General features: G+C 36.3%; 1 protein-coding gene across 4 annotated transcripts in view; it reads right to left on the bottom strand.

Moving 5' to 3' along the window:
* Nucleotides 1–1,687: 1,687 nt before the first annotated feature.
* The window catches only part of ZNF326 (zinc finger protein 326), a 41,904-nt gene continuing 17,225 nt past the window's right edge, over nt 1,688–26,366 (bottom strand). For all 4 annotated transcript variants that reach the window (XM_050806556.1, XM_050806565.1, XM_050806574.1 and 1 more), the window contains 6 exons: nt 23,898–24,009; nt 19,654–19,801; nt 17,554–17,653; nt 15,012–15,142; nt 13,594–13,689; nt 1,688–8,212 (listed from right to left, as the gene is read on the bottom strand). In XM_050806556.1, coding sequence (XP_050662513.1) covers nt 7,874–8,212; nt 13,594–13,689; nt 15,012–15,142; nt 17,554–17,653; nt 19,654–19,801; nt 23,898–24,009 — 926 coding nt within the window. In that variant the 3' untranslated portion in view covers nt 1,688–7,873. The remainder of the gene's footprint in view (nt 8,213–13,593; nt 13,690–15,011; nt 15,143–17,553; nt 17,654–19,653; nt 19,802–23,897; nt 24,010–26,366) is intronic.

Here is a 26,366-nt window from a genome sequence, read left to right as displayed (position 1 = left end):
TCCCAAGGCTGGTATTTTTAACTTTTCTCTCACCGCCACCACTAACCCTAAGTAACAACTGGAATGGTAATTAATTAATGAATTATCTGAAGATAACTGGCATATAGACAATATTTTTCAGACAGAAACACAGTGCTTATCTATTCAGGTATTTTATTTCCTCCATTAACATGTATCATTTTCCTCATATGGATTTTGCATTTTTCCCATTTCTTAGACAGTATACAGTTCCAAGTTTTGTTGCAAATGGGATTTTCAAATTACATTTCCAATCGGCCAATGCTATATTCTATATACAGATTTTCTATGTAGTACAGATTTTCATGATGAACTATTAAACAAAACTAGCTTTTATCATGTCTAATAGTTTCTCAGTTGATTCTCTTGGATGTTTGTCTCTACAATCACACTGCTCAAAATAAGGACTATGTTGTCTCTTCCTAATACTTCTATTTCTTAGGGTTAAATGATTGTTGCATAGGCAACGGTCATTATTGTCTTAATCCTGACTTGAATGCAGATGTTTGGAGCTTTCTGGAAGACCTCCCTACTCCTTAGCCAAGTTAAAAGGTTTCTTCTATTCTCAGCCTGACAAATTTTAATCTGGAATGTGTTAAATCTTAGGAAATGTTTTTCCAGCATCTATCAAGTTTATCGTGTTTTTTTTCAAGTTAAAGTAATAAATTTCCTAAAGGATTGAGTTACATAATATGTTATGTTGCACTTTTCAGATAAACCCTACTCTACCATGACACATTATTTCGGGGTATTTAATTGGTCTTGCTTTTTCAATGATTACATTTGTTCATAAGTGAGACTGGTCCATAGTTATCTTTGATGAACAATTTTCTAGAATAAGGATTATGCTAGCCTCGGAGACCAAATTGAGATGTTTCAACATTTTGTTTAATCTAGAACTGCTTAAATAAAATAGGGATTCTCTTTCGTAAGTTATTTCCCTTTAAATGCAAGCATTATAAGGAGTGTTTTCTTTAGTCTTATTGTTTAAAATTGATTTATTGCTATCCACTTGCTAATTTCTAGTTTCACTGCATTGTCATGACAGGATGGACCCTGAATTCCTACCTATCAACAAACAAAAAAATATTGTGGTTTGCTTCATGGTCTTTTCGTGGCATTTGAAAAGAAATATTCTACAGCTATTAAAATTTGTGCACTATATAATTCAAAATGTTTCCTCTATTTTGAACTCTTTATCTGATAATTTCTAAGAGCTGTGTTCAAATAGGTAGCTATGATTACGTCAATTTCTTATTTATCCAAGTTTTTCTTTACATAATTTGATATCATGGTGTGCATAGTATGTTTCATGACAGTTAATTTCTGAAATCCTTGCATGTTCTAAAATTGCTAGTGTCCTTACTGTGCCCTTACTCTTGATAGTTTCACTCAAGACAGAAGTCTAAATTCAAAATAGTTCTCCCTCAGAACTTCAAAAATAGCAGTATCTTGTAGTACTCCAATGTACAGATGACAAGTCTGAGACCAATGTGATTATTTTCCCCTTAAAGGTACACTGTTTCTCTTTAGACATTTTGAGATTTTTCTCTTAAGCTTGGGATTACACGTATTTTGTCAGTATTCATCCAGTATGACTTTTTCATTGTTTTTGCTCAGCACTGGAGACTTCTAATATGAATCTTTCATCAGAAGATTTTTTTTTCTGATCCTTCACTTCTTTTTTCACTTTCTGGAACTCCTCTATATATTTATACTTACATACATATTTTTATACATTCAAAAATATTTATTGCATAGTATTTACCTGGCCTGTGATACATGCAGGGTATTCAATGGTGAATTCTCTATACATATGGCTCTTAATCTCATGAAGCTTAATCTTTAAACAGATGTTCTGGGTTTTCTATGTCTTTAAGAGATACATGTTCTATGTCTTTTACTGTAACTTCTATATTTTTCATCTTTTCTTGTAAGCCTCTGGAAGTATCTTCAGCTCAAAATTCTAGCTCAGTAATTTGATTCTCAGCCATGTTTATTCAACTAATCAGCCTAAAACAGAGTTTATTTTCACAACTGTTTTTTATTTCCAAGATACTTCTTTATAGCAACTTGCATTTTTTAAATTAGTACAATAACCTCTAAAATACTTGAAGATTATGACATATAATATGATGAGGATTACATATAAAACTATTATAAGTAGCGCTAATTATTATTCCATATAATACTAATTATACTTGGTCATTTTTTTCCCCCTGAATTGTTTTCCCAGGAATTCTTTCTGCTTGTTAAGTTTACTGTACATATTTCATGTTGCTCTTTTCCTTAAGTTTTTGCTGTTTCTCATTTGTTTGTCTATTTGCAAATTAGAGCCTAGGAGTCAACAAACTTTTTATATAAAGGTTAGGTTTTGAGGCCCACACACAGTATCTGTCATATATTGTTTTGGTGTTCTACAACCCTTTAAAAATGTAAAATCTACTAAGAAATGGGGAGGCCGCAGATAGTTTTCCAACCAACAAATTTCTCAGTATCATTATCTGGAGTTTATTTTCTGGGCTTGAGTGAAAAATTTCCTGAAGATTGTGATTACAGGAAACCTAGCATTTTAATTGTGTGAGAAAGGAGAAAGGAACAGTCAGAAGGAAAACTGGGAAATAGACAGCTGGCAGATTTTTGTTTGCTTGTAAGTATGAGGAACAAAGCTCCTTGCGGTAATCAGAATATACCTAGGGCATTGGCACACTTCGATGACCCCTATTTATATGCTCTGCGTATATACTCTGTGAGTCTCACCTTATTTGGCAAACATCAAGTTGTGTTATAGCTTTAGCTTAGAGGAATTGTGTGGACCAGTAGCTCTGAGTCAGAGACCAGAATAACTATCTAGTCCTTTAAAAATCTGCCTTAGCACACTACAGACATCCCATCTCAGAGCTGTCTCTACAACTAGAGTCATTCTTTAATTATCATCTGTATGTGGCTGTCAGTTCCTTGGCTCTCTTGGTTTCACTAACATCTAATTCCTTGTTTTCTAGAAATCTTCTAGAAATATTTCACAGCACACTTGTCTTTCTAGTGTGATTATAAAGCTATCCTTATTACTGAAATTTATATTACTGTACCTCCTCTATAATTTTAATAGAACTTTAGAATATAATGACTTGAATCAAGCATGCCATTTTAATCTCTTTTAAATCTATACTTTATACTGATCTAATAAATAAGCTACTCATAGTACCCTTCCACACTCCATGCTATTTCATACCTCCCTGTCACCAAGGGGGCCATCTGTCAACATCAACATCACCTCACCCTAACCCCTAATATAGTATTTTTAAACTTTGTTTTAAAACAAAAACTGGGAAAATTTATCATTGTGGGATTCTCCGTAGTATGTTCTGAAAGCATTAGAATTCATAACAGACCTCTGGGAATTAGAGGTCTGGGAAAAAAGAAGGGAAAGTCAAGCAGAGATTAGACTAGTGTGGCTGTCTCCAAGGAGGCCTCAAACGGTGGCAGGACCTACTGAATTTACCATTGCCAAGAATCTGCCTTTCAGCCTTGCAGATTCCCTGGATTTGTTCAAATACCAAAGAGATCCAGCACTCAGGATAGGAACCATAACTACCAAATAAAGTCAAATGGTTTATTTATAAAATGAACCGTAACTGTCACGCAGACTAGAACATTTCTGCCTGTGTGGTTACTCCATTTTCTGTCCATCAACAGGTCTCAAACTGTAATCAAAAGTTTGTATGCCAGACACAGCGGCTCATGCCTATAATCCCAGAACTTTGGGAGGCCAAAGCAGGCGGATCACCTGAGGTCAGGAGTTCAAGACCAACCTAACCAACAGGATGAAACCCCATCTCTATTAAAAATACAAAAAAAATAGCTAGGCATGGTGGTGTGTGCCTGTAATCCCAGTTACTCGGGAGGCTGAGGCATGAGAATCGCTTAAACCCAGGAAGCAGAGGTTGCAGTGAGCTGAAATAGTGCCACTGAACTCCAGCCTGGGTCACAGAGTGAGACTATGTCTCAAAAAAAAAAAGTTTGCTTGTAATTAATGCCACTAAATGGTACATTAAAAAATGATTAGAATGGTAATTTTATGCTATGCATACTTTACCACAATAAAAAAAGTCTGCTTATATTCAAAGTAAGGACAATTTGGTAAATAAATCAAATGTTAAATAACATCTAAAATAATCTGATAATATCCACAAGATTAAAACAGAGTTCTTAAATACATTTCAACATGCACTAACATTTACCTTTGTAGTTCTTTTCTCTGTGTCTACATGTACAAGAATGAGCTTATTATATGAGAAAAGTACTAATCCTACTAACTTCACAATACAGTTGTAAGTATTAAATGAGGGGGGGGAAGGCCCCATTTTCTGACTACCGCAGGTCTATTACAGATTCCAGTGCTTTCAGAAAATATTATGAAGAATTCCCCAAACCTATATTTATATTCAAAAGGGCAGAAACTCCTGTCTTGATAGGGGAGAGTTACAGGCACCAGGAATTTGTTTGAGGGCCCTATGAATGTTCTCAAAGTGCAATCACTGACCACCTTCAAAATCATGTGAGATATTTGTTAAAAATATATCACCTCCAGGCTAGGCGTGGTGGCTCATGCCTATAATCCTAGCACTTTGGGAGGCTGAGGTGGGAGGACTGCCTGTGTCCAGGAGTTCAAGACTAGCCTGGCGACAAAGCAAGACACCATCTCTACAAAACAAATATTAGCTGAGTGTGATGGTGCACACCTGTGGTCCCAGCTACTTGGGAGGCTAAGGTGGGACGACCACTTGAGCCCAGGAGGTCAAGGGTGCAGTGAGCCATGATCATGCCACTGAATTCCAGCCTGCATGACAAAGAGAGATCCTATATAAAAAAAATAAAAATAAAAAGTGGGAAAAAAGAACATCTCCAAAGAATATGCTCTAGTAAAATCTAGGTTGGTACCCCCAAATCCTCGCTTCTACAAACATTTTAGAACTACTCCCGTTTTCTAACATTTAAGATGACCTGAAGGATGAAGAATCAGCCAAGGGAAGCTGATGGGTACAGGCTATAGAAACAGAAAATGCAAAGGTCTTTGTAGGAAAGAACTTCATCAAAAAAGTAACAGAAGGCCATTATGGCTGGTGAGAAGAATGGCATATGCTATAAAGTTGGAAAGCTAGGCCAGTCTGATCAACATGATAAGGAGTTCTAACTGTATAGGTACAAAAAAAAAAAAAAAAAAAAAAAGCATGAGATTAACATTATCTGAATTACATTTTTAAAAGCTTATACTTGTGTAGAAAACTGAATCTACCACAGTAAGGGTGGAATCAAGATTAGTTAATAAGAAACGATCATGACTTGAACTGGGTTGGTTGCCGTGGAGGTAGAAGAGTGGGCAGATAAATTTTGGAAGTAGAACAGACAGACTTTTTGATAGACTGGAGGTAGGAAGTGATAAAAAGGGAAGAATACAGGATAGTCCCTAGGCATGTAGCTGAAACAACTGTGTAGGTTATAAATAAATTTCTTTGGTTATTTAGAACTATGTATCTCACTTTGTAATAGAGAAAACAAGTGATAATTGGAAAACAGAAGTTGAAAGATGTTTAAGATCTTATATAAATCCTTATTACAAAAGCAATGAAAATATAAACACTAAGGATCACAAAAACTAACTTGCCTATAAACTGCCCATCTACAAATTACCCAATAGGAAATACATGAATTTGAATTTCTGAATAAAGCACAGTAACAAAATACACTTTTATCATTATCTTGCAAATTAGCTAGTCTGTATAAAGGCTCATGTGTCCCACAAAAAAACACTACTTAGATGTTCTTTCCTATCTCTCATTCTAAAACATTTATCCAGTTGTTACATAGAATTTTTGTTACACAGTCTTCTTTCCAAAAGTTTCATATCTCAATCAGATTACCAGAGACATTGTTTTTTAAAAAAATCACTCAGCTTAGTATCAAAAGAACCAAATACTAATAACCTAGAGGAATTTATTACTATTTTACCTTAGCCCTTCCACAAATATTTTCAAATAAAGGAGAAACAAGCGGGTAACAAGTCCTATTATCCCTAAAATTTGAACTAAGCAAAAAGGCTTTCAAAAGCCTGCTAAGTAAATACAGACTCCTAGAGAGTATCCAAATTTCTCTAGTCTTCAAATAACCTTCTCTTATTTGGCACCAAATCCCTAAAATTAGATGCAAGTATCTACTGGATATTCCTAGCTTTAAGGTAGGCAAACTTAGTTCACCTCAAAAAAAAACTGTATTGGTCCAGAAAGTCTAGTTTTAAAAGTCTTATTTTATACAAAAAGATAAATTATCTGTGGGATTCTACAAATGTCCATATATTCACCCACTTAATGCCTTACAATCTGATATAATACATTTATCCATACAATGCCTCAAAACTTTAAGAATCTAATTTCACTGAAATGCAGCCCCCTACGCCAGGCATGGTGGCTCACACCTGTAATCCCAGCACTTTAGGAGGCCAAGACAGGCAGGTCATTTGAGCCCAGGAGTTCGAGACCAGCCTGGACAACATGGTAAAACCGTCTCCACGAAAACTACAAAATTTAGCTGGGCATGGTGGCTCACACTTAACAGTACCAGCTATGTGGTAGGCTAAGTTGGAGGATCACTTGAGCCCAGGAGGTTGAGGCTACACTGCACTCCAGTCTGGGCGACAGAGTGAGACCCTGTCCCAAAAAAGAAAAAAAAAAAACGGACCCTACTCTCAAAAGAGGCCACAGTAAAGACTGAAAAAAACAAGAGCACTACTTATTAGTGACATAGATAGATGGTTGTTTGAAAACAAATGACTTAAGAATAGATCCTCTATCAAGCTCAAGTTCTCTTTTTATATATGTAGGTATATAAGCCATAAAAAGTAATTTTTAAAAAAGGATAGAAGTATTTGAAAGAGAAATAATTCTTTTAAAAGAAAAGTCTGCTTTTTGGTTCTTCAGCCAAAAATAGACATGACAAAAGAACTAACACAACTACAGAAAACTTTGTATCAAATGTATTTTCAGGAAGACTTCAAGATTTGACACAGGCACAGGGAAAAGGAACAAACTAAAAAGAGTATAAATAAGGTCAGTTACAGACTCACTTCTATTTGAAATGTGTTTTTAAAAAAATTTTTAGTTTTACTTTTTAAAAATATGATTGAGAATTTTTTTTTCTTTACTTCAAGTCTTCTCAATCCTCTTAAAATACTTGTGAGCTGAACTGATACATTAAGGCAAATTTTGATTTTAAATATTCATTTCATTGATGAACTCTGTTTCATTTAAACTGCTAATCCAGGGAGAACGTTTTTTGTAAAAAACATTTTATTGCTACAAAGGGAAACATGGTCACAAAGAGCCTTTAAGCGTATCTTAACGCAAATTACTATTCAATGTCCAATGCAGTAAAAAAATACACAGTCAGAGCACAAAATACTTGCCCAGTTTATATCTTCTAGGGTAAGTATTCAAAAAATTGATGCACACTTGAATATTCACTCCCAAGAGCAGCATTTAAGATAAAATTATTAGAATAGCTATACTAACAATACACATTTGTTATCCTTAACACCAATAAAGTAATAAAAATTAAGCTTAAAAATTATACAAACAATTTATCAGATCTAAGTTTGGTAGCTATAAAAACTAAACTAAAATAGTTTTACCTTCATTTTATTAAACAAATGTTAAACATTTAGAAATTATATAAAACAAATTTTAATATGTGGAATGCATGCAACATGGGTGTTAATTCATATTTTAAGCTATTAAATGTCTTACCCTTTTTTACATTAGAACCGAAATGTAAAGCTCCTTTTAAATCTAATATCTTATATTTAATTTTCTTCAGGTTGCTCAACAGGGAAATCAGCCGGTTCTTCCTTTGCTGTTTCTTCCTCTACGTCCTCTACTTCCCCCACTCCCTCTACTTCTCCCACTGCCCCTACTTCCCCTCCTTCCCCCACTCCCTCTATATTTCCCTCGCCCTCTATTCCTCCTTCTCTCACTTCCTCTACTTCTTCCACCTCCTCTACTTCCCCCACTTCCTCTGCTTCTTCTTCCTCCTCTTCATCCTCCTCTTCTTCAATAGGTTCATCAATCTTCTCTTCATCTTCCTCATCTCCTTCTATTTGCTGATCCTGAGAATGGTCTTGAATTTCAAAAGGATTCTCACCCTAAAAACATAGGAAATGGGTTTTAAAATCAGCACATTCATTATTACATGATATGGCAAGTGAAATTTTTACCTGCCATATCATGAGGAGTAAATGCCATTTTGAAACTTTTCATTATAAATTGTAACAAATTCATTAAATATTTGCTGAGTGTCCATTTCATACCAATGTGAGCATATAATTTACTGAAGCCATTACTTTATACTCCATAACTGGAATCTTCTAGGGTAAGTATTCAAAAAATTGATGCACACTTGAATATTCACTCCCAAGAGCAGCATATTTTCCCCTTAACTGTATTTCTAAAATCATATATATATATATATATATAACAAAGGCAAGTGTTGTTTTTGGTAGAAACAGATGACACAAAGATTTACATTTTACTTAATTATATGAGTATTTAATGTTACAGAATCTCTTTAAAACTCAAATGAAAATCAGGTACCTTGCCTAATCTATTAGATACCATGCCTTACTTCTACTTTTAAAAAGTAGACAAACCTCTCAGTAAACATTCACAGGTACAACTTTATTTTAATATTTGAATTATATATCTGGATCAAATCTCATACAAATTTGACCATATCAGAAGGCTATATTAATGTAGTAAGAAATGAAGTAACAGTGAAGGTTATTAAGCAGGAAAACATTAAGACTGGCACTACCCTTTAAGATGAATGCCACAGGAATGTGAAGGATGAAGTAGAGAACCAAAAGAAGGAATACTAGTGAGGAAGCTACTCTAATACCCCAGACCAGAAATGTAAAAGATGTGGTGACATTATTCACAGAACAGGTAAGTTACAATCACTATTCTAATGGAAAGGAAAAGGGGAGGAAGTGTGTATATGTTATTAATATATGTAATTAAAACTTCAGATATCTAGATGTCTAATAGGCAGCTATAAATCTGCAACTCAAAAAAGAGAGGAGAGTTCAAAGTAAGATATTTACATTAATGAATTGCCTGCTTGCATAGACTGCATGGTGAAGCCAGAGTCTTAAATGGCAAGGCCCTGGGATGGGACTGGTGGATTAAGTAGAAAAAAGGGCTGGAATAAAAACCCTATGAAGATGCCTACTCTATACATGGAGGCAGCAGAAGTTAGAAGTGAAGGAACAAGGCCGGGCGTGGTGGCTCACACCTGTAAGGCTGAGGCGGGCGGATCACGAGGTCAGGAGATCGAGACCGTCCTGGCTAACACAGTGAAACCCTGTCTCCACTAAACATACAAAAAATTAGTAGCGGGCACCTGTAGTCCCAGCTACTCGGGAGACTGAGACAGGAGAACGGGGTGAACCCAGGGGGCAAAGCTTGCAGTGAGCCAAGATCGTGCCACTTCACTCCAGCCTGGGCGACACAGCAAGACTCCATCTCAAAAAAAAAAGAAAAAAAAGAAGTGAAAGAACACTTGGTGCAGGAGAAAACCCAGGACAGTAAAAGACTACCTGATAAAAGAGTTTCAAGAATAAGTGATAGATCAACAGTGTCAAATGATATGTATAAAAAAGCAGAAAGCAATTGAAAAAGGTCACTAGAGTTGATCATCATTACAGAATGGAGGTTCTTGAGGATTTATTGTACTATCCCCTTATTTTCATACATTTAAAATAGTATGTTATAATTTTTTAAAGGTCACTAGATTTGATAATGACATCATTAGTAATCTTAGGCAGAGCAGTTTCAAAAGTATGATGTGACAGTTAAGACAGCAGCAGTTGGCCGGGCGCGGTGGCTCAAGCCTGTAATCCCAGCACTTTGGGAGGCCGAGGCGGGCGGATCACGAGGTCAGGAGATTGAGACCATCCTGGCTAACACGGTGAAATCCCGTCTCTACTAAAAATACAAAAAGAAATTAGCCGGGCGTGGTGGCGGGCGCCTGTAGTCCCAGCTACTCCGGAGGCTGAGGCAGGAGAATGGCGGGAACCCGGGAGGCGGAGCTTGCAGTGAGCCGAGATCGCGCCACTGCACTCCAGTCTGGGCGACAGAGCGAGACTCCGTCTCAAAAAAAAAAAAAAAAAAAAAAAAAAAGACAGCAGCAGTTGTCCAAGAATGTATCTTTAAAATTTCCTGTGAAGCTGTCAAAAACCACAGGCCCTGGTTCCAACACCCTGAGATTTTCATTGAGTCTGTACTGGAGCTCCTGCTGAAAACACCAATTCCTGGATCAATCTCAGACCGCCTAAATCAAAATTTCCAGGAGAAGCTTGGTAACTTGCACATTTAAGAAGCATTTCAGGGCAAAAATGAGCTTGGCATGGTAGTACACGCCCGCAGACCCAGCTACTCAGGAGGCTGAGGCAGGTGAATCGTTTGAACCTGGGAGGTGGAGTTTGCAGTGAGCCAAGATCGCACCACTGTACTCCAGCCTGGGCAACAGAGTGAGGCTCTGTCTCAAAGTAAGAGAAGCATTTTAGGAGGTATTTATCAGTGAGGTTTGGGAAACCCTAATTCAGAAAGCCTAAAAAAAGGGCTTAGGCAGCTTTTCATTTATCTTAGCCTCACGGGTAACTGAACACATTCCTCTGGTTGAGAACTACTAGTTTAAAGAGTGACTAATAGAGAGGAAGCAAAGAGCACGTGCAAAGTAAACTACCATTTCAAGTATTCTGGGAAGAGAAAAGATGATAAAATAGGGTGGGCCAAAGTCTAGGAAAAGTTAAGTCATTTTTAGTTTAGGGAACTCATAAGCATGTCTATTTGAGGAAGATCAGAAAAAAAAAAAAAAAAAACAGGAAAAAAATCAGATGCAAGTAAGGGAAGAAATAGTGATGAAATTAGGACACATATGAAAGGCAATGATTTTTCCTCACAGATAATAAAGGCGAAGGAAAGATATATCTAAGACAGAAATGCGAACACTTACTGAATTTACATCTAATGGTCTCAATCTCCCTAATGTAGGAGAGTAAGAATATGGGAAGTAGCTGAAGGTGGTGGCATGTGCCTGTAATCCCAGCTACTAAAGAGGCTGAGGTGGGAGAATGGCTTTAAACCCAGGAGTTCAAGGCTGCAGTGAGCTATTATCACACCATGCATTCTGGCCTGGGCAACACAAAGAGATTGTGTTAAAATATAAACCCATATATAAGAAAAAGAATATGGAAAACAAAGAGAGCAAGTATGAAATCTGAGATGTGAAGTTATTAAAGGTTGGAAAAGTCACTATAGGAAACACATTACACTGGTAGTTAATAAGTAAAATTATTGTGAATTGCGTAAAAATCTGGGAAACACAGGACTGGCACGCGCGATTCCACATTTTTTAGAAAGACAAACATTAAAGCTAACCATAGAGCTAGAAGGAATAAGGAATTTTAGAACAGCACCATTCCCTACTGAAAGGGTGATTATCAATGCCCACAGCAAGGACTGAAGGCAGAACAAGATGATACAGTTGGACAATTAGGAGAAATTGATGAACTGATCATCTCGATGGGGACAAACTTGTTTTGTTTTATTTTGTTTTTTTCTGTCTTCTCTGCTGTGTCTCTAAGGGACAAAGATTTACAAGGGCATTTTGTCAGACAGAGAGTACTTGACAGTGGAGGAGTTTTAAGCCATGACCAGAGCTGACCATGAGCAGAAGATGTTCTGGGGAACGACAACAGGGAACAGAGCAGACAGGCATGCCGAATAAAGGGCCATCAGTGAGTAATGTGACCCCCGTGCTTCCTGAATTTTCACATGCATATAAATCAACAGGAATCTCATTAAAATGAAGATTCTTCTTCAGTAGTCCCGGGTATGACCTGAAATTCTGCATTTCTAATGAGCTCCCAAGTGATACCAATACTGCTGATCCACAGATCACATTCTGAGTAACAAAGTTCTAGAGGAGTTCTCAGTTCAGGTGCGTTCTCTATAATACGTGCATGAGCAGGATACTCCCACCAGTGACATCTCCCATTCCATGAAGTGACTCAATTGTGTAACTTGAAAACACTATATAGAAATTCTATGTGTAACCTGAAAACACTATATAGAAATTCTAATTTTGCATTCTTCCCTTATTAAAAATTATCTTCACATATCAATAGAAACCATTGACTTCTCAGAAGTTTGTGACAATGCAAAAATAAAAATCTAATCTGTCCTTCTTTAGCTATGATGCTTCTTTTTGATGCCATACCTCCCATAAAATTGGATTTCAATTGAGGGCTGCATTCATTTTTTTAAAGCAGTGTCAAGAATGTAGTAAACGGTGACAAATATTAACAAATATTAAATTAACAAATTAGAAAATAGGTCCCTAAGGAACAAGCTGAAAGAACTGATATTATTTCGCTTGGAAAGAACTGGTAGAGGGACAATTTAATGGTCATTAAATATGTATCAGGTTTTCTTCAGAGTAGCTGTTAACAGTCACAATAGACAAAATAAACAAAACTTCTTTAATCTATACTTACTAATGCAAATAACACACTTGTACATCTTCAACACAACTGCTCTCTTCAGTGTAGAATAATGATTTTAAGGTAGGTATTATTTTGTAAAGACTGAAAAATAACTTCTGTCAGACCAGTCTGGGTATTATAAGTAAAAACAGAACAAAACTAAAAGACTAACCTCTAAAATTGATTTCTATTAATCTCCTGAATCATAGTAAGCTCTTATTTGTATAGTGTTTATAATAAATTTTATGTAAAGATGGATTCAAGCCATAACATATGGCAAAAACTCTGAGGAGTAAAGAGTTCACATCTGAGTTTCCTAACATTAGAAGCAAACCTCTCTTCTCCTGCCCTCCAAATTCCATGAGATTCCTTCTTCTGGAGCAACATATCTGACCTTCCTGCTACCCTCCAACTTTTATCCAAAGAAAAGGAATGACATATGCAATTAGTATGCTTGGAAGAAAAAACTAGGTGTACACAATACAATCCCTTCTGGGTCCCCTCTTTTGGGTCTTCCTAGTGACAGAAAAGGTACATCCTAGTCTGTTCTACGCCATGTGGTAAACTAGGAGAAGCCTGTTGCTCTCCATCTGGGCTGGTAACAGAAGCTGGGAGGATCTAAGTCTACCTAATTCAGAAGTGAAATATTAAAAGTTCACAGCAACTACATAACTAAGATATATTCTCCAAGTCAATTTTTTCTTAAATCAAGAATAAAGCTGACATTTTGATTTTCTATCTAATTCTTGTGTATTTCTCAATTGATTCAGAGCTACAAAGATGATCAGAGGAATCACTGCTCCCATCTTGACCAACCCAACAATAAGGAAAAAAGATGTTTTACCTATATACAAGATACTGAGTAAAATTCTTCTTAATATGTTATACTATATTCAAGTATCACAAAAGGTTACTATGTCACCAGTTAATTACTGCAATACCACAATATTATCGAAAAGGTTTTTGCCCTAATATCTTACCTTAACAAAACGTTCATATCGCGCCTTCACTATTGGATTATTTAAAATGCTTGTAGCAGTCAAGACACTCTCTCTTTTTATTTGTTCCTTATAAGCCTATAAAAAACAGAACACACTGAGGGTTCTTGAAAATCATGCTATGAAAAATATTTCCATAATTAAAACAGCATTTAATGCTCAAACCCTTAGATTTGAATGACTTATCTTCTTACAAACTATAGAGCAACAGTACCTACTATAACCACAATCTAAATCTATGAATTAAAACACTGAAGATTCAAGCCAATCAGCTTCAACAGAAAACACTCAGTCCCACAAATCTACAAGTCTAGATTCTACTAGATAGCTGCCTTCTCTTCTTTCCACTCCCCATCTGCCTCCCCAGGCCCCAACTATTAATTTTCATGCTATCAAAAAATGAAGAATAATTTTTCATACTACAAGAGTATCTAGTCTTCCTTTAGGCTGTAGTTATTTCAAGACTATTATACAAAGGAAGAAAGGTAACAATATAGAATGTCTAATTGCCAAAATGGTGTCAAGGGAATATCAAGAGAAGAAAAAGACGTAGATTAAGAAAAGATTGTATGTGTTCAAAAATGCTTGAAGAAATCTGAATTAAATGAGGTTCACTTTAATACAAAATACAAGTTTAACACTGAGTATGTTCTACTTAAAACTTAAGGCTTTAATATTTGAATCTTTAAATATGCTTTTCAAACAAACCGATTTTCCACAATATAAACATTTGTATTGCCTGAAGTAAATCTGACTAAATAAAACCAGCCACGCCAATAGAGAAGCAGAAACATGCTAACCAAAAAGACAGTAAATTTTTCAGGGATATTCTACTAAAAAATGTAACAATGATGCTAGCTGGTAATGCTGTTTTTAAATGTATTTTTCCCAACCATCAGAAAAATTTATCAGTAATAATCAAATCTTTACTTTTTTATTCTAAAACACACACACACACACACACACACACTCTCTCACAAAACTGTTTCGTACTGACTTTTTAAAAAGTTAAAAGTTCAATAAAAGCTACAATTTCCTGAATGCTTACCATTACCAGACACTATTTTAATTGCCTTATACATTTTAGTTAATCTAATTCTTTAAAAAAATGAGGTAAGAGTAGAATGATCATCTACTCTCATTTTACAGATAAGGAAACTTAGACAAAGAAAGGCTAACTTGCTTGCTTAACACATGTTATAGATTGAACAACTCCAGGAATCTTACTCTAGAGCTCACTCTTAACCACTATATACTGCCTCTCTCAATATAATCACAGTTATTTCCATATGAGATTGATAAATTGATAAAATTGCAGATAGGTGTGAAGCTATGGCCAAAGAACAATAAAACATTGATGGATAATCCAGCAACTTTATTAAGACAGATCAAAATTTTACCTGCTTCCCTTTGATATGATCAGGAGACTTTAAGTGCTGCTGAACTGAACTATGTAAGGCAGGGATATACACACTGCAAGCGCTGCAATGAACTGTCTCTACTTTCATCATGTGATCATCTGCAGTAACACCTACAAAAGACATCCAATTATGAAAGAAATGACTCATGTATTATTTCTGACCAATGAAGTTTTTACTACTTAGTTTCCATACCCCTTCTTCCAAAATAAAGATCAGAGTGAACAGGTTTATGTTGAGTATTTCTACCACATCTCATAAATCTACGTATGTAGATTTAATATATCGCTAACTAATTAAAATTATTAAGGTATAATTACATTATAGTTCCTAATCAGGTTAAACAACCATGCTCTGAGGCCGGTACATTCACCCTCCCAAAACTATAATATAAAGGAAAACAAATGTTGATTTTCTAGTAAAATAAGAATTTCCATGATTATGAATGTGGATGAGTAAGAAAAGGGGAAATGATGTCAAAACTGGATTCATAAGGAACAAAGATATTCTGGATCTTGCAAATGGTGACTAGGGTTTATTACAGATGAAGGTATAAACATATGCAAGGGAAGGGTGAAAGAAAATGGTACTTTCTGCAAGTTAGTACGACTGGAACAGAGAAGAAGAGACTAAAGATGAAAATAGAAAAAAAGGGCCTAAATAATAAAGAGCTTTGTTTTTTGTTTTTTTTTTGAGACGGAGTCTCGCTCTGCCGCCCAGGCTGAAGTGCAGTGGCCGGATCTCAGCTCACTGCAAGCTCCGCCTCCCGGGTTCTCGCCATTCTCCTGCCTCCCGGCCATAATTTATATGCCATGCCTAGGAATTTGAACTTGATCCTGGAGAGGATGAGAGGCCACTGAAAGTTCCTGAAACAATGAAATCATGTGGTAAAATCATAGATAAGAAAAACTGGGGCCGGGCGCGGTGGCTCACGCCTGTAATCCCAGCACTTTGGGAGGCCGAGGCGGGCGGATCACAAGGTCAGGAGATCGAGACCACGGTGAAACCCCGTCTCTACTAAAAATACAAAAAATGAGCCGGGCGCAGTGGCGGGCGCCTGTAGTCCCAGCTACTCGGGAGGCTGGGGCAGGAGAATGGCGTGAACCCAGGAGGCGGAGCTTGCAGTGAGCCAGGATCGCGCCACTGCACTCCAGCTTGGGCGACAGAGCAAGACTCCGTCTCAAAAAAAAAAAAAAAAAAAAAAAACTGGAAGTAAGGAAACTACTTCAGAAATACTACAATTGTCAAGACAACAGACAAGGATTTGAACAAATACAGTATTTAAAGGAGACGTAAAGAAACAGATTTGATAAATATTTAAAAGATAGAATTGACGTTCTCAATTGATCAGTACTTGAGATACAGTAAGGAAAAAGTACCTCGTATAACTCTCTACTTCCGGCTTTGGTAGATGGTGCAGGCCCTTTTCAAGATAAATGAAGGAAAAAACTGTGAGGTTTTGTTTTGCTTTCTATGTAAGGTAGGATATGCTCAAAGAGATGATAAATTTTTTGGATATGTTGATTTTGTGTGACTACTGTAGAGAGATGTCAGTAGGCAGATGTGTAAGACTGAGTTCAGAAGAAAGATCTGTGCTAGAAATATAGATGTATAAGTAACGAACATCTAGATACTAACTTAAGCTCTGTAAGTAAGTGAATTTATTAGGAAGGAATATAAAAGGAGATGGTAATGGAGCTAATGACAAGGTACTGAGAAACATCAAATTCTAAAAGACTGCCAGAGAAAGCACAAAGACTAAAAAATGACAAAAGGATAACGAAAACATTAGGCCAGTGAAGTGCCACAGAAACAAAGCAAGAAAAATGATTCATGAATAATGTAGTTAGTAAAAAACGTTATGGAAGATAATGATTCAAAAGAACCTAGAGGAGTTGGTGTTGATAACTTCTGTTACAGCAGTTTCAGTAGACTAAGAGTAGTCGAAAGTTGTTTAATGTGTTTAATGTAATACATGGGAGACGAAGAAGCAGAGACTAGTGTGGATTATGCTTAAAGAAGCATGGTTATTTGGTTATTTAAAATGAAAAAGAAGATAGGTTACTTAGGAGAACTAGTGTCTATTTTTCTTTCCTTTTTTTATTCCTTTTGTTGGCTGTTTTTTGTTTGGTTAGTTTTCGTTTTTGTTTTGTTTTGTTTTTTTAAGTAAAAGCATATTTACAGACTCCAGAGATGGAATCAAAAGAGAAGGAAAGACTAAAAAACAGAAGAGTTCATAACTTGAATTTTGGGAGAAGGAATAACAGAAACAGAGAACAGAGAGAAGTATCTTTCATCCAGAGGAAAAGGTAACTTTTCCTCTCAAACTGAAGTGAAGAAAGTAATGGCAGGTAATGATAAATTTGTAAGCATGAGAACAGGAAGACAAAGAAGTTCATTTCTGGTAACTCACTCAGAGCTACTGTATATATGACTGTACTATATCACTCTAGTGGCTATCATTTACATTTAAACAGGTAAAAATACATGTAGAATTTTAAAATAATTTGTTTTAAATACTTACCTTCCATAACATCTTTTTCAATTATTTTAACTACTTCTGTTTGATTATTTGTCTGTTGCTTACGAATAGATGTTTTCTTGAATTTATTCACCATACACTCCTAGAAAACAAAACAGAAAGAATCCAAATAGTTTTCAATGAGTACTCAATATAATGCTTAGCACCATGTTCATCCTATGGAAGATACAATATCTGCTATATAAGAATTAATATCTTTTCTCAAGGAGTTTACAATTTAGTTGAAAAGATAATCATAAAATATTAGGAACCTACAAAAAGTATTCACTTTTCAAAGTATATTTTAAGCATATAGAGAAAGGGATCAAAGGGAGCTAGAATATTTAAGAGGTCTTCCAGAGTAGGTGGGTATTTAAGTTATAAAGGACACACAGAAACTCATTAAGGAAATAAATTACAGAAGAAAATAAAGGGTCACAGTTAGTTCTATGAGGATTACGGTGGTATGAATGTTCACTTTTTTTTTTTTTTTAGATGGAGTGTCACTCTGTCGCCCAGGCTGGAGTGCAGTGGCACGATCTCTGCTCACTGCAACCTCTGCCTCCCGGGTTTAAGGGACTTTCCTGCCTCAGCCTCCTGAGTAGCTGGGATTATAGGCACGTGCCACCACGTCTGGCTAATTTTTGTATTTTTAGTAAAGACGGGGTTTCACCATGTTTTTCAGGCTGGTCTCAAACCCCTGACCTCGTGATCCACCCGCCTCAGCCTCCCAAAGTGCTGGGATTACAGGTGTGAGCCACTACGCCCAGCCTGATCACTGTATTTTTTTGTTGTTGTTTTTAGCCAGTGTTTTTATTTTATTTTATTTTATTTTATTTTTATTTTACTTTTAGTTGCAGGATGAATGTGCAAAATGTGCAGGTTTGTTACATAAGTATACATGTGCCATGGCGGTTTGTTAACCCTATTGACTAGTCCTATAAATTCCCTCTCCTTTCCTCCAACCCCACAACAGGCCCGGGGTGTGTTGTTCCACTGCCTGTGTCCATGTGTTCTCATTGTTTGACTCCCACTTACGAGTGAGAAGATGCGGTGTTTGGTTTTATGTTCGTATGTTAGTTTGCTGAGGATGATGGCTTCCAGCTTCATCCATGTCCCTGCAAAGAACATAATCTCATTCCTTTTTGTGACTGCATAATATTCCCTGGTGTATATGTAACACATTTTCTTTATCCAGTTTATCAGTGATGGACATTTGGGTTGATTCCATTAGTTTGCTATTGTAAATAGTGCTCTAATAGACATATGTGTGCATATGTCTTTATAGTAGAATGATTTATATTCCTTTGGGTATATACTCAGTAATGAGATTGCTCTGTCAAATGGTATTTCTGATTCTAGATCCTTGAGGAATCTCCATGCTGTCTTCCACAATCATTTAACTAATTTACATTCCCACCAACAGTGTGAAAGTGTTACTGTTTCTCCACGGCCTCTCCAGCACCTATTGTTTCTTGACTTTTTTTTTTTTAATTATACTTTAAGTCCTAGGGTACATGTGCACAACGTGCAGGTGTGTTACACATGTATACTTGATGATCACTGTATTTTTAACTTTCTAATAATTCCATCTCTTCTGTCCAAATTAATTTTATGTACAATTAGCAGTCTAGCTCAAGCCCCTTCTTTAAGCATTCCTTAACATTCCCAACCGTCTTTCCCTTTGCCAAACCCCTACGGTACTTCTGAATTCCTGGCATTGGCACTGAACATTTAACTGCTCTGAGCATAATCTTTCATGATAAAAATGAGTTGTTATAGGACTCAACTGAAATAATGAATGAATGTAACCAGCACAACTCCAGTTAACGGATGATAGCTGACTCTACATCAATAAAGTTGTTAAAGGACACCTCCCCCAGAAACAACTGTGAAAAATGTAATCATTTCTGAAATAACAAATACAAATTCTATTATAGAGGAATTCACAAGTAATTCTGGGTTAATTTTAAAGCAACTCTTTCTTTAAATAGTAAATTAAAATTTTAGAAACATAAATGCAAGAGATGGGGAAAGTGAAAAATGAAATCTTAAGAAATTCATATCAATAAAATGCTTCTCACTTCAAAAACAGCTACTTACATGCAAAAACTCCATAACTACTTTATCAAATTTAGTTTGTTTCTGTATATGATCTAATGTTTCCTGATGTGAAGAACTTTCCAGATGCAGTTCAATATCTTTTTCTTCAAACGTTCGAAATTTACAAAATGAACACGTAAATGCCATTCTGTAAGAGAAAAAAAAGTTTTCCTTTAAATATTACTTTATTCACTTATAAAGAGTTCATAAGAATATACCATTAAAACTAATTTTACCAACATAAATGATTTCCTTTCTTCCATTTTATGACTGAATTAAACTTAGCTTAAATCTAAAAAAACTATTTCTTTAAGTACTTATTTGGACCGCACCCATACACCACTTTGCATTTCTGGCCCACTTTGGAGCTTCCGAGTAGGAAAAATGGAACCAGTGGATCTATAAGTTATCCACTTCAAGCCTGGACCAATTAAAAAGCCAAAGCAAACCTCAAGAAGTATCGAGTTCCAAAGTTCTGCAACTTATTTTACATGTTGTTCCATCCTCAAGCTTCTAAACCAATGGTAGTATCATATCAACAAAGCAAAGTGGCACACCACCAGACAATCATAACTCACTCCTATGGAATTCTTGGGTGATAAAAGTCTTGCCTTCTAAAGACTACTTCACTTCAGGATAATTAATAGGCCTGGACTGGACAAATGCATGCATCTGTAAGCTCAAGAGCCACTCCATAATGAACAGTCCCACCTAATTGTTTCTTTTTTTGTTTGTTTGTTTGTTTGAGATGGAGCCTCGCTCTGTTGCCCAGACTGGAGTGCAGTGGTGCAATCTAAGCTCACTGCAACCTCCACTTCCTGGGTTCAAGCGGTTCTCCCACATCAGCCTCCCAAGTACCTGGGACTACAGGCATGCACCACCATACCTGGCTGTTTTAGTAGAGATGGGGTTTTTGCCACCTTGGCCAGGCTGGTCTTGAACTCCTGACCTCAGGTGATCCGCCTGCCTCGGCCTCCCAAAGTGCTGGGATTACAGGTGTGAGCCACTGTGCCCAGCATAACTGTTTCTATCTTATGTTATTTTCTTTTCCTTGAATTATGCTAGCAGTCACGTAACTGGTTTCTGTCTCCAGTCTCCATTTTCCAATTAATTCTTTGCAATGCTACTAGATTTATTTTCCTGGTTGAGAGTATGAGCTCTGGAGCCAACTGCCGAGTTCATATCCTAATTCCATTTTGTGATCTTGGGCAAGTTACTTGACTTCTCTAGGCCTTGGCTTTCTTACATTGAGATGAGAACGCTCACAGAGGTGTCTGAGGATTTTTAAAAATTAATGCATACAAAGCCCTTAGAACATTTCCTAACACACAATTACTCAATTAATTATTGTTACTTCCGATAGCAGGTAAGAGCACATTACTGCTCAAAGGGCTTCATTAGCTCTGTAAGCTCAAAAAACAAAGACAAAAATGTTTTTGCTGCCATCCAGGAAATTTCCTAATCTCTCCTTTTTGGCTTACTCACCAATACCTTTAATAATATCTGGCACAGCATGTCTCCATTAAATGTTTAAATTAGATTATACCTTTCATCCCATTAGAGTCACTTCAATCTACACTGCTTTCAATTTTCTAAATAACAATAACACATTCCTATTTATTTGCTTTGATGGCAAGCCATGGCCTCTACCTGGGCTGCCTCTCACAACTCCTCCTGTAACCCTACCATTCCCAGATCAATTCAAATACCACGTCCATCATGGTCACCTCCCCTGATTTCCCTGCACCCTTATTTACTTATTTTTCGAGACAGAGTCTTGCTCTGTTGCCCAGGCCATAGAGTGCAGTGGTGCGAACTCAACTCACTGCAACCTCCACCTCCCAAGCTCAAGCTATCCTCCCACCTCAGCCTCCCAAGTGGCTGGGACCACAGCCACATGCCACCACACCTGGCTAATTTTTGTATTTTTTGTAGAAATAAGGTTTCACCATGTTGCCCAAGCTGGTCTTGAACTCCTAGGCTCAAGCTATCCACCCACCTTGGCCTCCCAAAGTGCTGGAATTACAGGCATGAGCTAGCACGCTTGGCCTCCTACACTCTTATTTAGAAGTTATTTCTCATGAGACTACATTGTACTTCTCTTCTGGTATCCTTCGTCATACACTATTATTTATGTACATCTCTCACACATCCATCTCTTTCTCCCTAGGTTCCCTTAAGGGTAGGTATAAACCTTTCCATGCTCTTTATTATGTTGAAAGCATTCAAATATCCAAGGGAACCTATCACAAGAATAGTGATTTACTCAATCTCGAATCCTCATAACTCAAAGTAAAACTGCTCTGATAAGTGAAAATAATCTAGACTACTTTAAAGAAATTATATCCTACAATGATAATTTATGAGTTGACATTCTTTTGGTTATATCATCAGATTTATATTTAGAGTTACAGAGAACACAGCTAAATGAAAGTTCAGTTCTTTCATTTTCTCCAAATCACAATTTTATATATTATATTAACATTAACATAATCCAGATTATGTTAACATGAACGTAATTCAGAGCCGAAATTTTTAATGAGAAAAATATTCATAGGGCAATTAAATTTAAAAAATTGCATCTTATAATGTAAAATGATTTTTACACTCCAAGAGGCTGATAATTTAAATTCATTTCTACACCAAAATATAACTATGACTGTTGCTTCTACCAAAAGAAGGAATCACAAGAGATAATGAGTGGGACAGAGAACTCACAAGGACTAAAAATAGCAGTAGTTCTTAAAACTAGAACCACTCTTCTTTTTATGGATTGTTTTGTTTTGTTTAGAGATGAGGTCTTGCCATGTTGCCTAGGCTGGCCTCAAACTTCAGGGCTCAAGGCTTTAAGAAAAATTAAGACATTTTTTTAAAAACTGCTAAATTGCTTTCTAGTAGTTATAATATTATAATGTCACCAAGAAACTGTAAGTGTCCTTTGATCATTCCTTAATCAGCAAATCAAATTTCTCCTTAGTAATAAAATGGCATACTGTTATTTAAATTTTTAGTTTAAATTACTGTTAAAACAATTTCCTTAAAATTATTACTAGCTGCTGTTTCCTTATCATATTAAATATTAAACATTTTAGTTTTCTTACTTTTTAAAATAATTTGGGTAATGTTTCAATCTAATTTGGACATTAATCATTTCTCATGTTTATATTTTCCGAGTCTGTTTGCTTTCCTTTCAAATTTTAAGTTTTTATTTAGCCAAATCTGCTCATCATTTCCTTTGTAATTTATTCTATAACTTTTAAGCCTGGGAAAAAAATCTCCTTGCAGAACATTTTGTTTTTCTGTAATTTCATTTTCTTTTTAACTACATTCATTCCAGGTGTCATATGAGGAAGCTCTAAACTTATTTTTGTTATTATTTCATTGTTCAATCAATTCCCCTCTTATTTCTAATATCCTCTTTATTAAATATTACATTCTTCCTGACAATCTGCTCACAGGCTAATAATTCTGATATAGTAATTAGTTTTGTGTATTACCATGTATTTTTAACTATTACAGCTTTTTAATGAATGATTATCTATAAAAGTCAGTACCGGCTGGGCACGGTGGCTCAAGCCTGTAATTCCAGCACTTTGGGAGGCCGAGACGGGCGGATCACGAGGTCAGGAGATCGAGACCATCCTGACTAACACGGTGAAACCCCATCTCTACTAAAAAATACAAAACACTAGCCAGGCGTGGTGGTGGGCGCCTGTAGTCCCAGCTACTCAGGAGGTTGAGGCAGGAAAATGGCATAAACCCAGGAGGCGGAGCTTGCAGTGAGCTGAGATCCAGCCACTGCACTCCAGCCTGGGCCACAGAGCAAGACTCCGTCTCAAAAAAAAGAAAAAAAAAAGTCAGTACCTACCCATTTACTCTTCTTCAGAACTTCCTTTGGGATCTGGATTGGAAAGAACTTACATATTTGTAATATTTAGTTCCTGCCCATGAAAATCACTGTCTCCATATAGTCAAACCTCAATGACAAGTATGTCTTTTTAAGAATGCTGTTATTTCTGGATATTTTATATTTCTGGATTGCCATTATAAATAGAATGCCTTTTTTCTTATGTTTTCTAAGTAGTGATTACATATAAATATCAAAAATCAAAAGCATTCCTCCATATCTTTGAACAAGCCTTTTCATTTGAATCTTAAGAACTTTTTCACATTACAATTGATGTGTTTGCCTTTTCTAGGTAATCATTTTTTAATGAGCCTAATTTTCTGATCTAAGCACAAACCTGTATCCATCTCCGTATTTCTCACTGTTTTTTTCTCTTCTGCGCCTTTGTTTCTCTCTCCGAGCCTCAATTCGTCGCTTTTCTTCCTCTTCATTTTTAGGATCAGTTTTTGCTAGGATATCACACAAAAAAGTAAAAGCTAAAATTCATTTTTCCATTCTCTCTTTCCAATCATCAGTTCATAAAGTATATACTTATGAGGTTTACTTAGTGATTGTAATCTAAAATTGAACTCACTGAAAAAATCGGAGTTTGAGATTATCCAGTATTTCTTAAACTTCACTAAATTAACTTCATTCATTTGAATACCATCATCACAAATTCCATCATATCTGCTTGTCATCTATGTGATTATTTGCTACATATTTTTCTTTAAATCTGCTCATTTGTCCTATCCTTATTCTAAGCAATAATATCCTTATCACCTAAAATTATCTTGGGCACCATATACTTTGGGAAACACTAAAGCAACCTGCCCCAGCATGAAAATGGAAGTCCAATAAACACTGCAGAGACCTGGATGCAAGAACTCATATTCATATTGTAGGAGCTCTCGGAAAGTTTCTTAAAATTTATAATCTCCAAAATAAAAGCACATTTGTTCTCTTTTTTAAAAAAATTGTCTATTGTAGGCCGGGCGCAGTGGCTCAAGCCTGTAATCTCAGCACTTTGGGAGGCCGAGACGGGTGGATCACGAGGTCAGGAGATCGAGACCATCCTGGCTAACACGGTGAAACCCCATCTCTACTAAAAAATACAAAAAACTAGCACAGTGAGGTGGCGGGCGCCTGTAGTCCCAGCTACTCGGGAGGCTGAGGCAGGAGAATGGCGTAAACCTGGGAGGCGGAGCTTGCAGTGAGCTGGGATCTGGCCACTGCACTCCAACCTGGGGGACAGAGCGAGACTCCGTCTCAAAAAAAAATTCTCTATTGTGATAAAATACAGAAAACATAAGATTTACTAGTTTAACCATTTTAAAATGTGCAATTCAATGGCATTAAGTACATTCACAAAGTTATGCAACCATCTCCACTATCTAGTTACAGAACTTTTCATCAACCCATAAAGCAGTCACTCCCCATTTCAACCCTACCCTAAGGCCCTGGTAACTACTAATCTGCTTTCTGATCTACGGATTTGCCTACTCTAGGTACTTCATATACCTAGAATCATCCTGTCTGTTGCCTTTTTGGTCTGACTTTTATTTAGCATGTTTTCACAGCTCACCCACGTTGTGCCATGTATTAGTAAGTACTTCCTTCTTTTTTATGGTTTAATAATATTCCATTATATGAATATTCCACATTTTTAAAACCATTCATCTGTTGATGTGTATTTCAATAGTTTCTACCTTTTGACTACTATGAATAATGCTACTATAAACATTCATATATAAATTTTTGTTTGGGCCAGGCACAGTGGCTCATGCCTGTAATCTTAGCACTTTGGGAGGCTGAGGCAGATGGATCACTTGAAGCCAGGAGTTCGAGACCAGCCTGGACAACATGGCAAAACCATCTCTACTCAAGATGCAACAATTAACTGGGCGTGGTGGTGCACATCTGTAGTCCTAGTTACTCAGGAGGCTGAGGAATGAGAATTGCTTGAACCCAGGGGCAGAGGTTGCAGCGAGCCAAGACTGCGCCACTGCACTCCAGCCCGGGCAACAGAGTGAGATCCTGTCTCAAAAATAAAAATATATAAATAAATAAATTTTTGTTTGAATACTATTTTAAATTCTTTGGAGTAGAAGAACACCTAGAAGTAGAATTGCTGAATCATATGGACAGTCTATGTTTAATTGTTTCAGGAAGCACCAATCTGCTTCCCACAGTGGCTTCACTGCTTTACATTCCCATCAGTAATGTGTGAAGGTTCCAATTTCCCCATATCCTTGTCAACACTTGTTATTTTCCTTTTATTATTATGACTATCCTAGTGGGTATGGAGTGGTATCTCATTGTGAGCAGGTTCCTTCTTGTAATACATTTAACTTTATACTTAAAAAAAAAAAAAATTAACGATTTGCCCTTAAATTTTTCCTTTTATGCACTGCTTATCCTTTTAGATGGCCTTTGAAAAATCTACTTATTTATATATTACCTCAAATAAGTAATTTAATCTTCCTTTCATATGCTAAAACTATGACATGTTGTACTTCTAGCCAAGTGACAGAATAGGGTTCCTTCCCTACTAATTTTCTATAAAGTCACATAGTCTATACTACAGCATAGCAAGACCTTGTATTGAGGAAAATTCAGCAATCATCTTTTTAAATGCCCATTTTACACCTGACAGAGAAGCCATAATTTAATTAAAGAATCTGAGTTTCATTCTTAGCTATACAACACTATTCTCAAGTTTTGTTATATAAAAAAGAGGGTATGGGGGAGGGATACATATTATCTGCTTTAATGGCAAATCAGTTTCTTTATTAAACTTTTGCAATATTTAACTATACACGCAAAA

The sequence above is a fragment of the Macaca thibetana genome, chromosome 1 (assembly GCF_024542745.1).
Source record: "Macaca thibetana thibetana isolate TM-01 chromosome 1, ASM2454274v1, whole genome shotgun sequence".
In the NCBI taxonomy this organism is placed as follows: domain Eukaryota; kingdom Metazoa; phylum Chordata; class Mammalia; order Primates; family Cercopithecidae; genus Macaca; species Macaca thibetana.
This window is presented reverse-complemented; position numbering and strand designations above follow the sequence as displayed.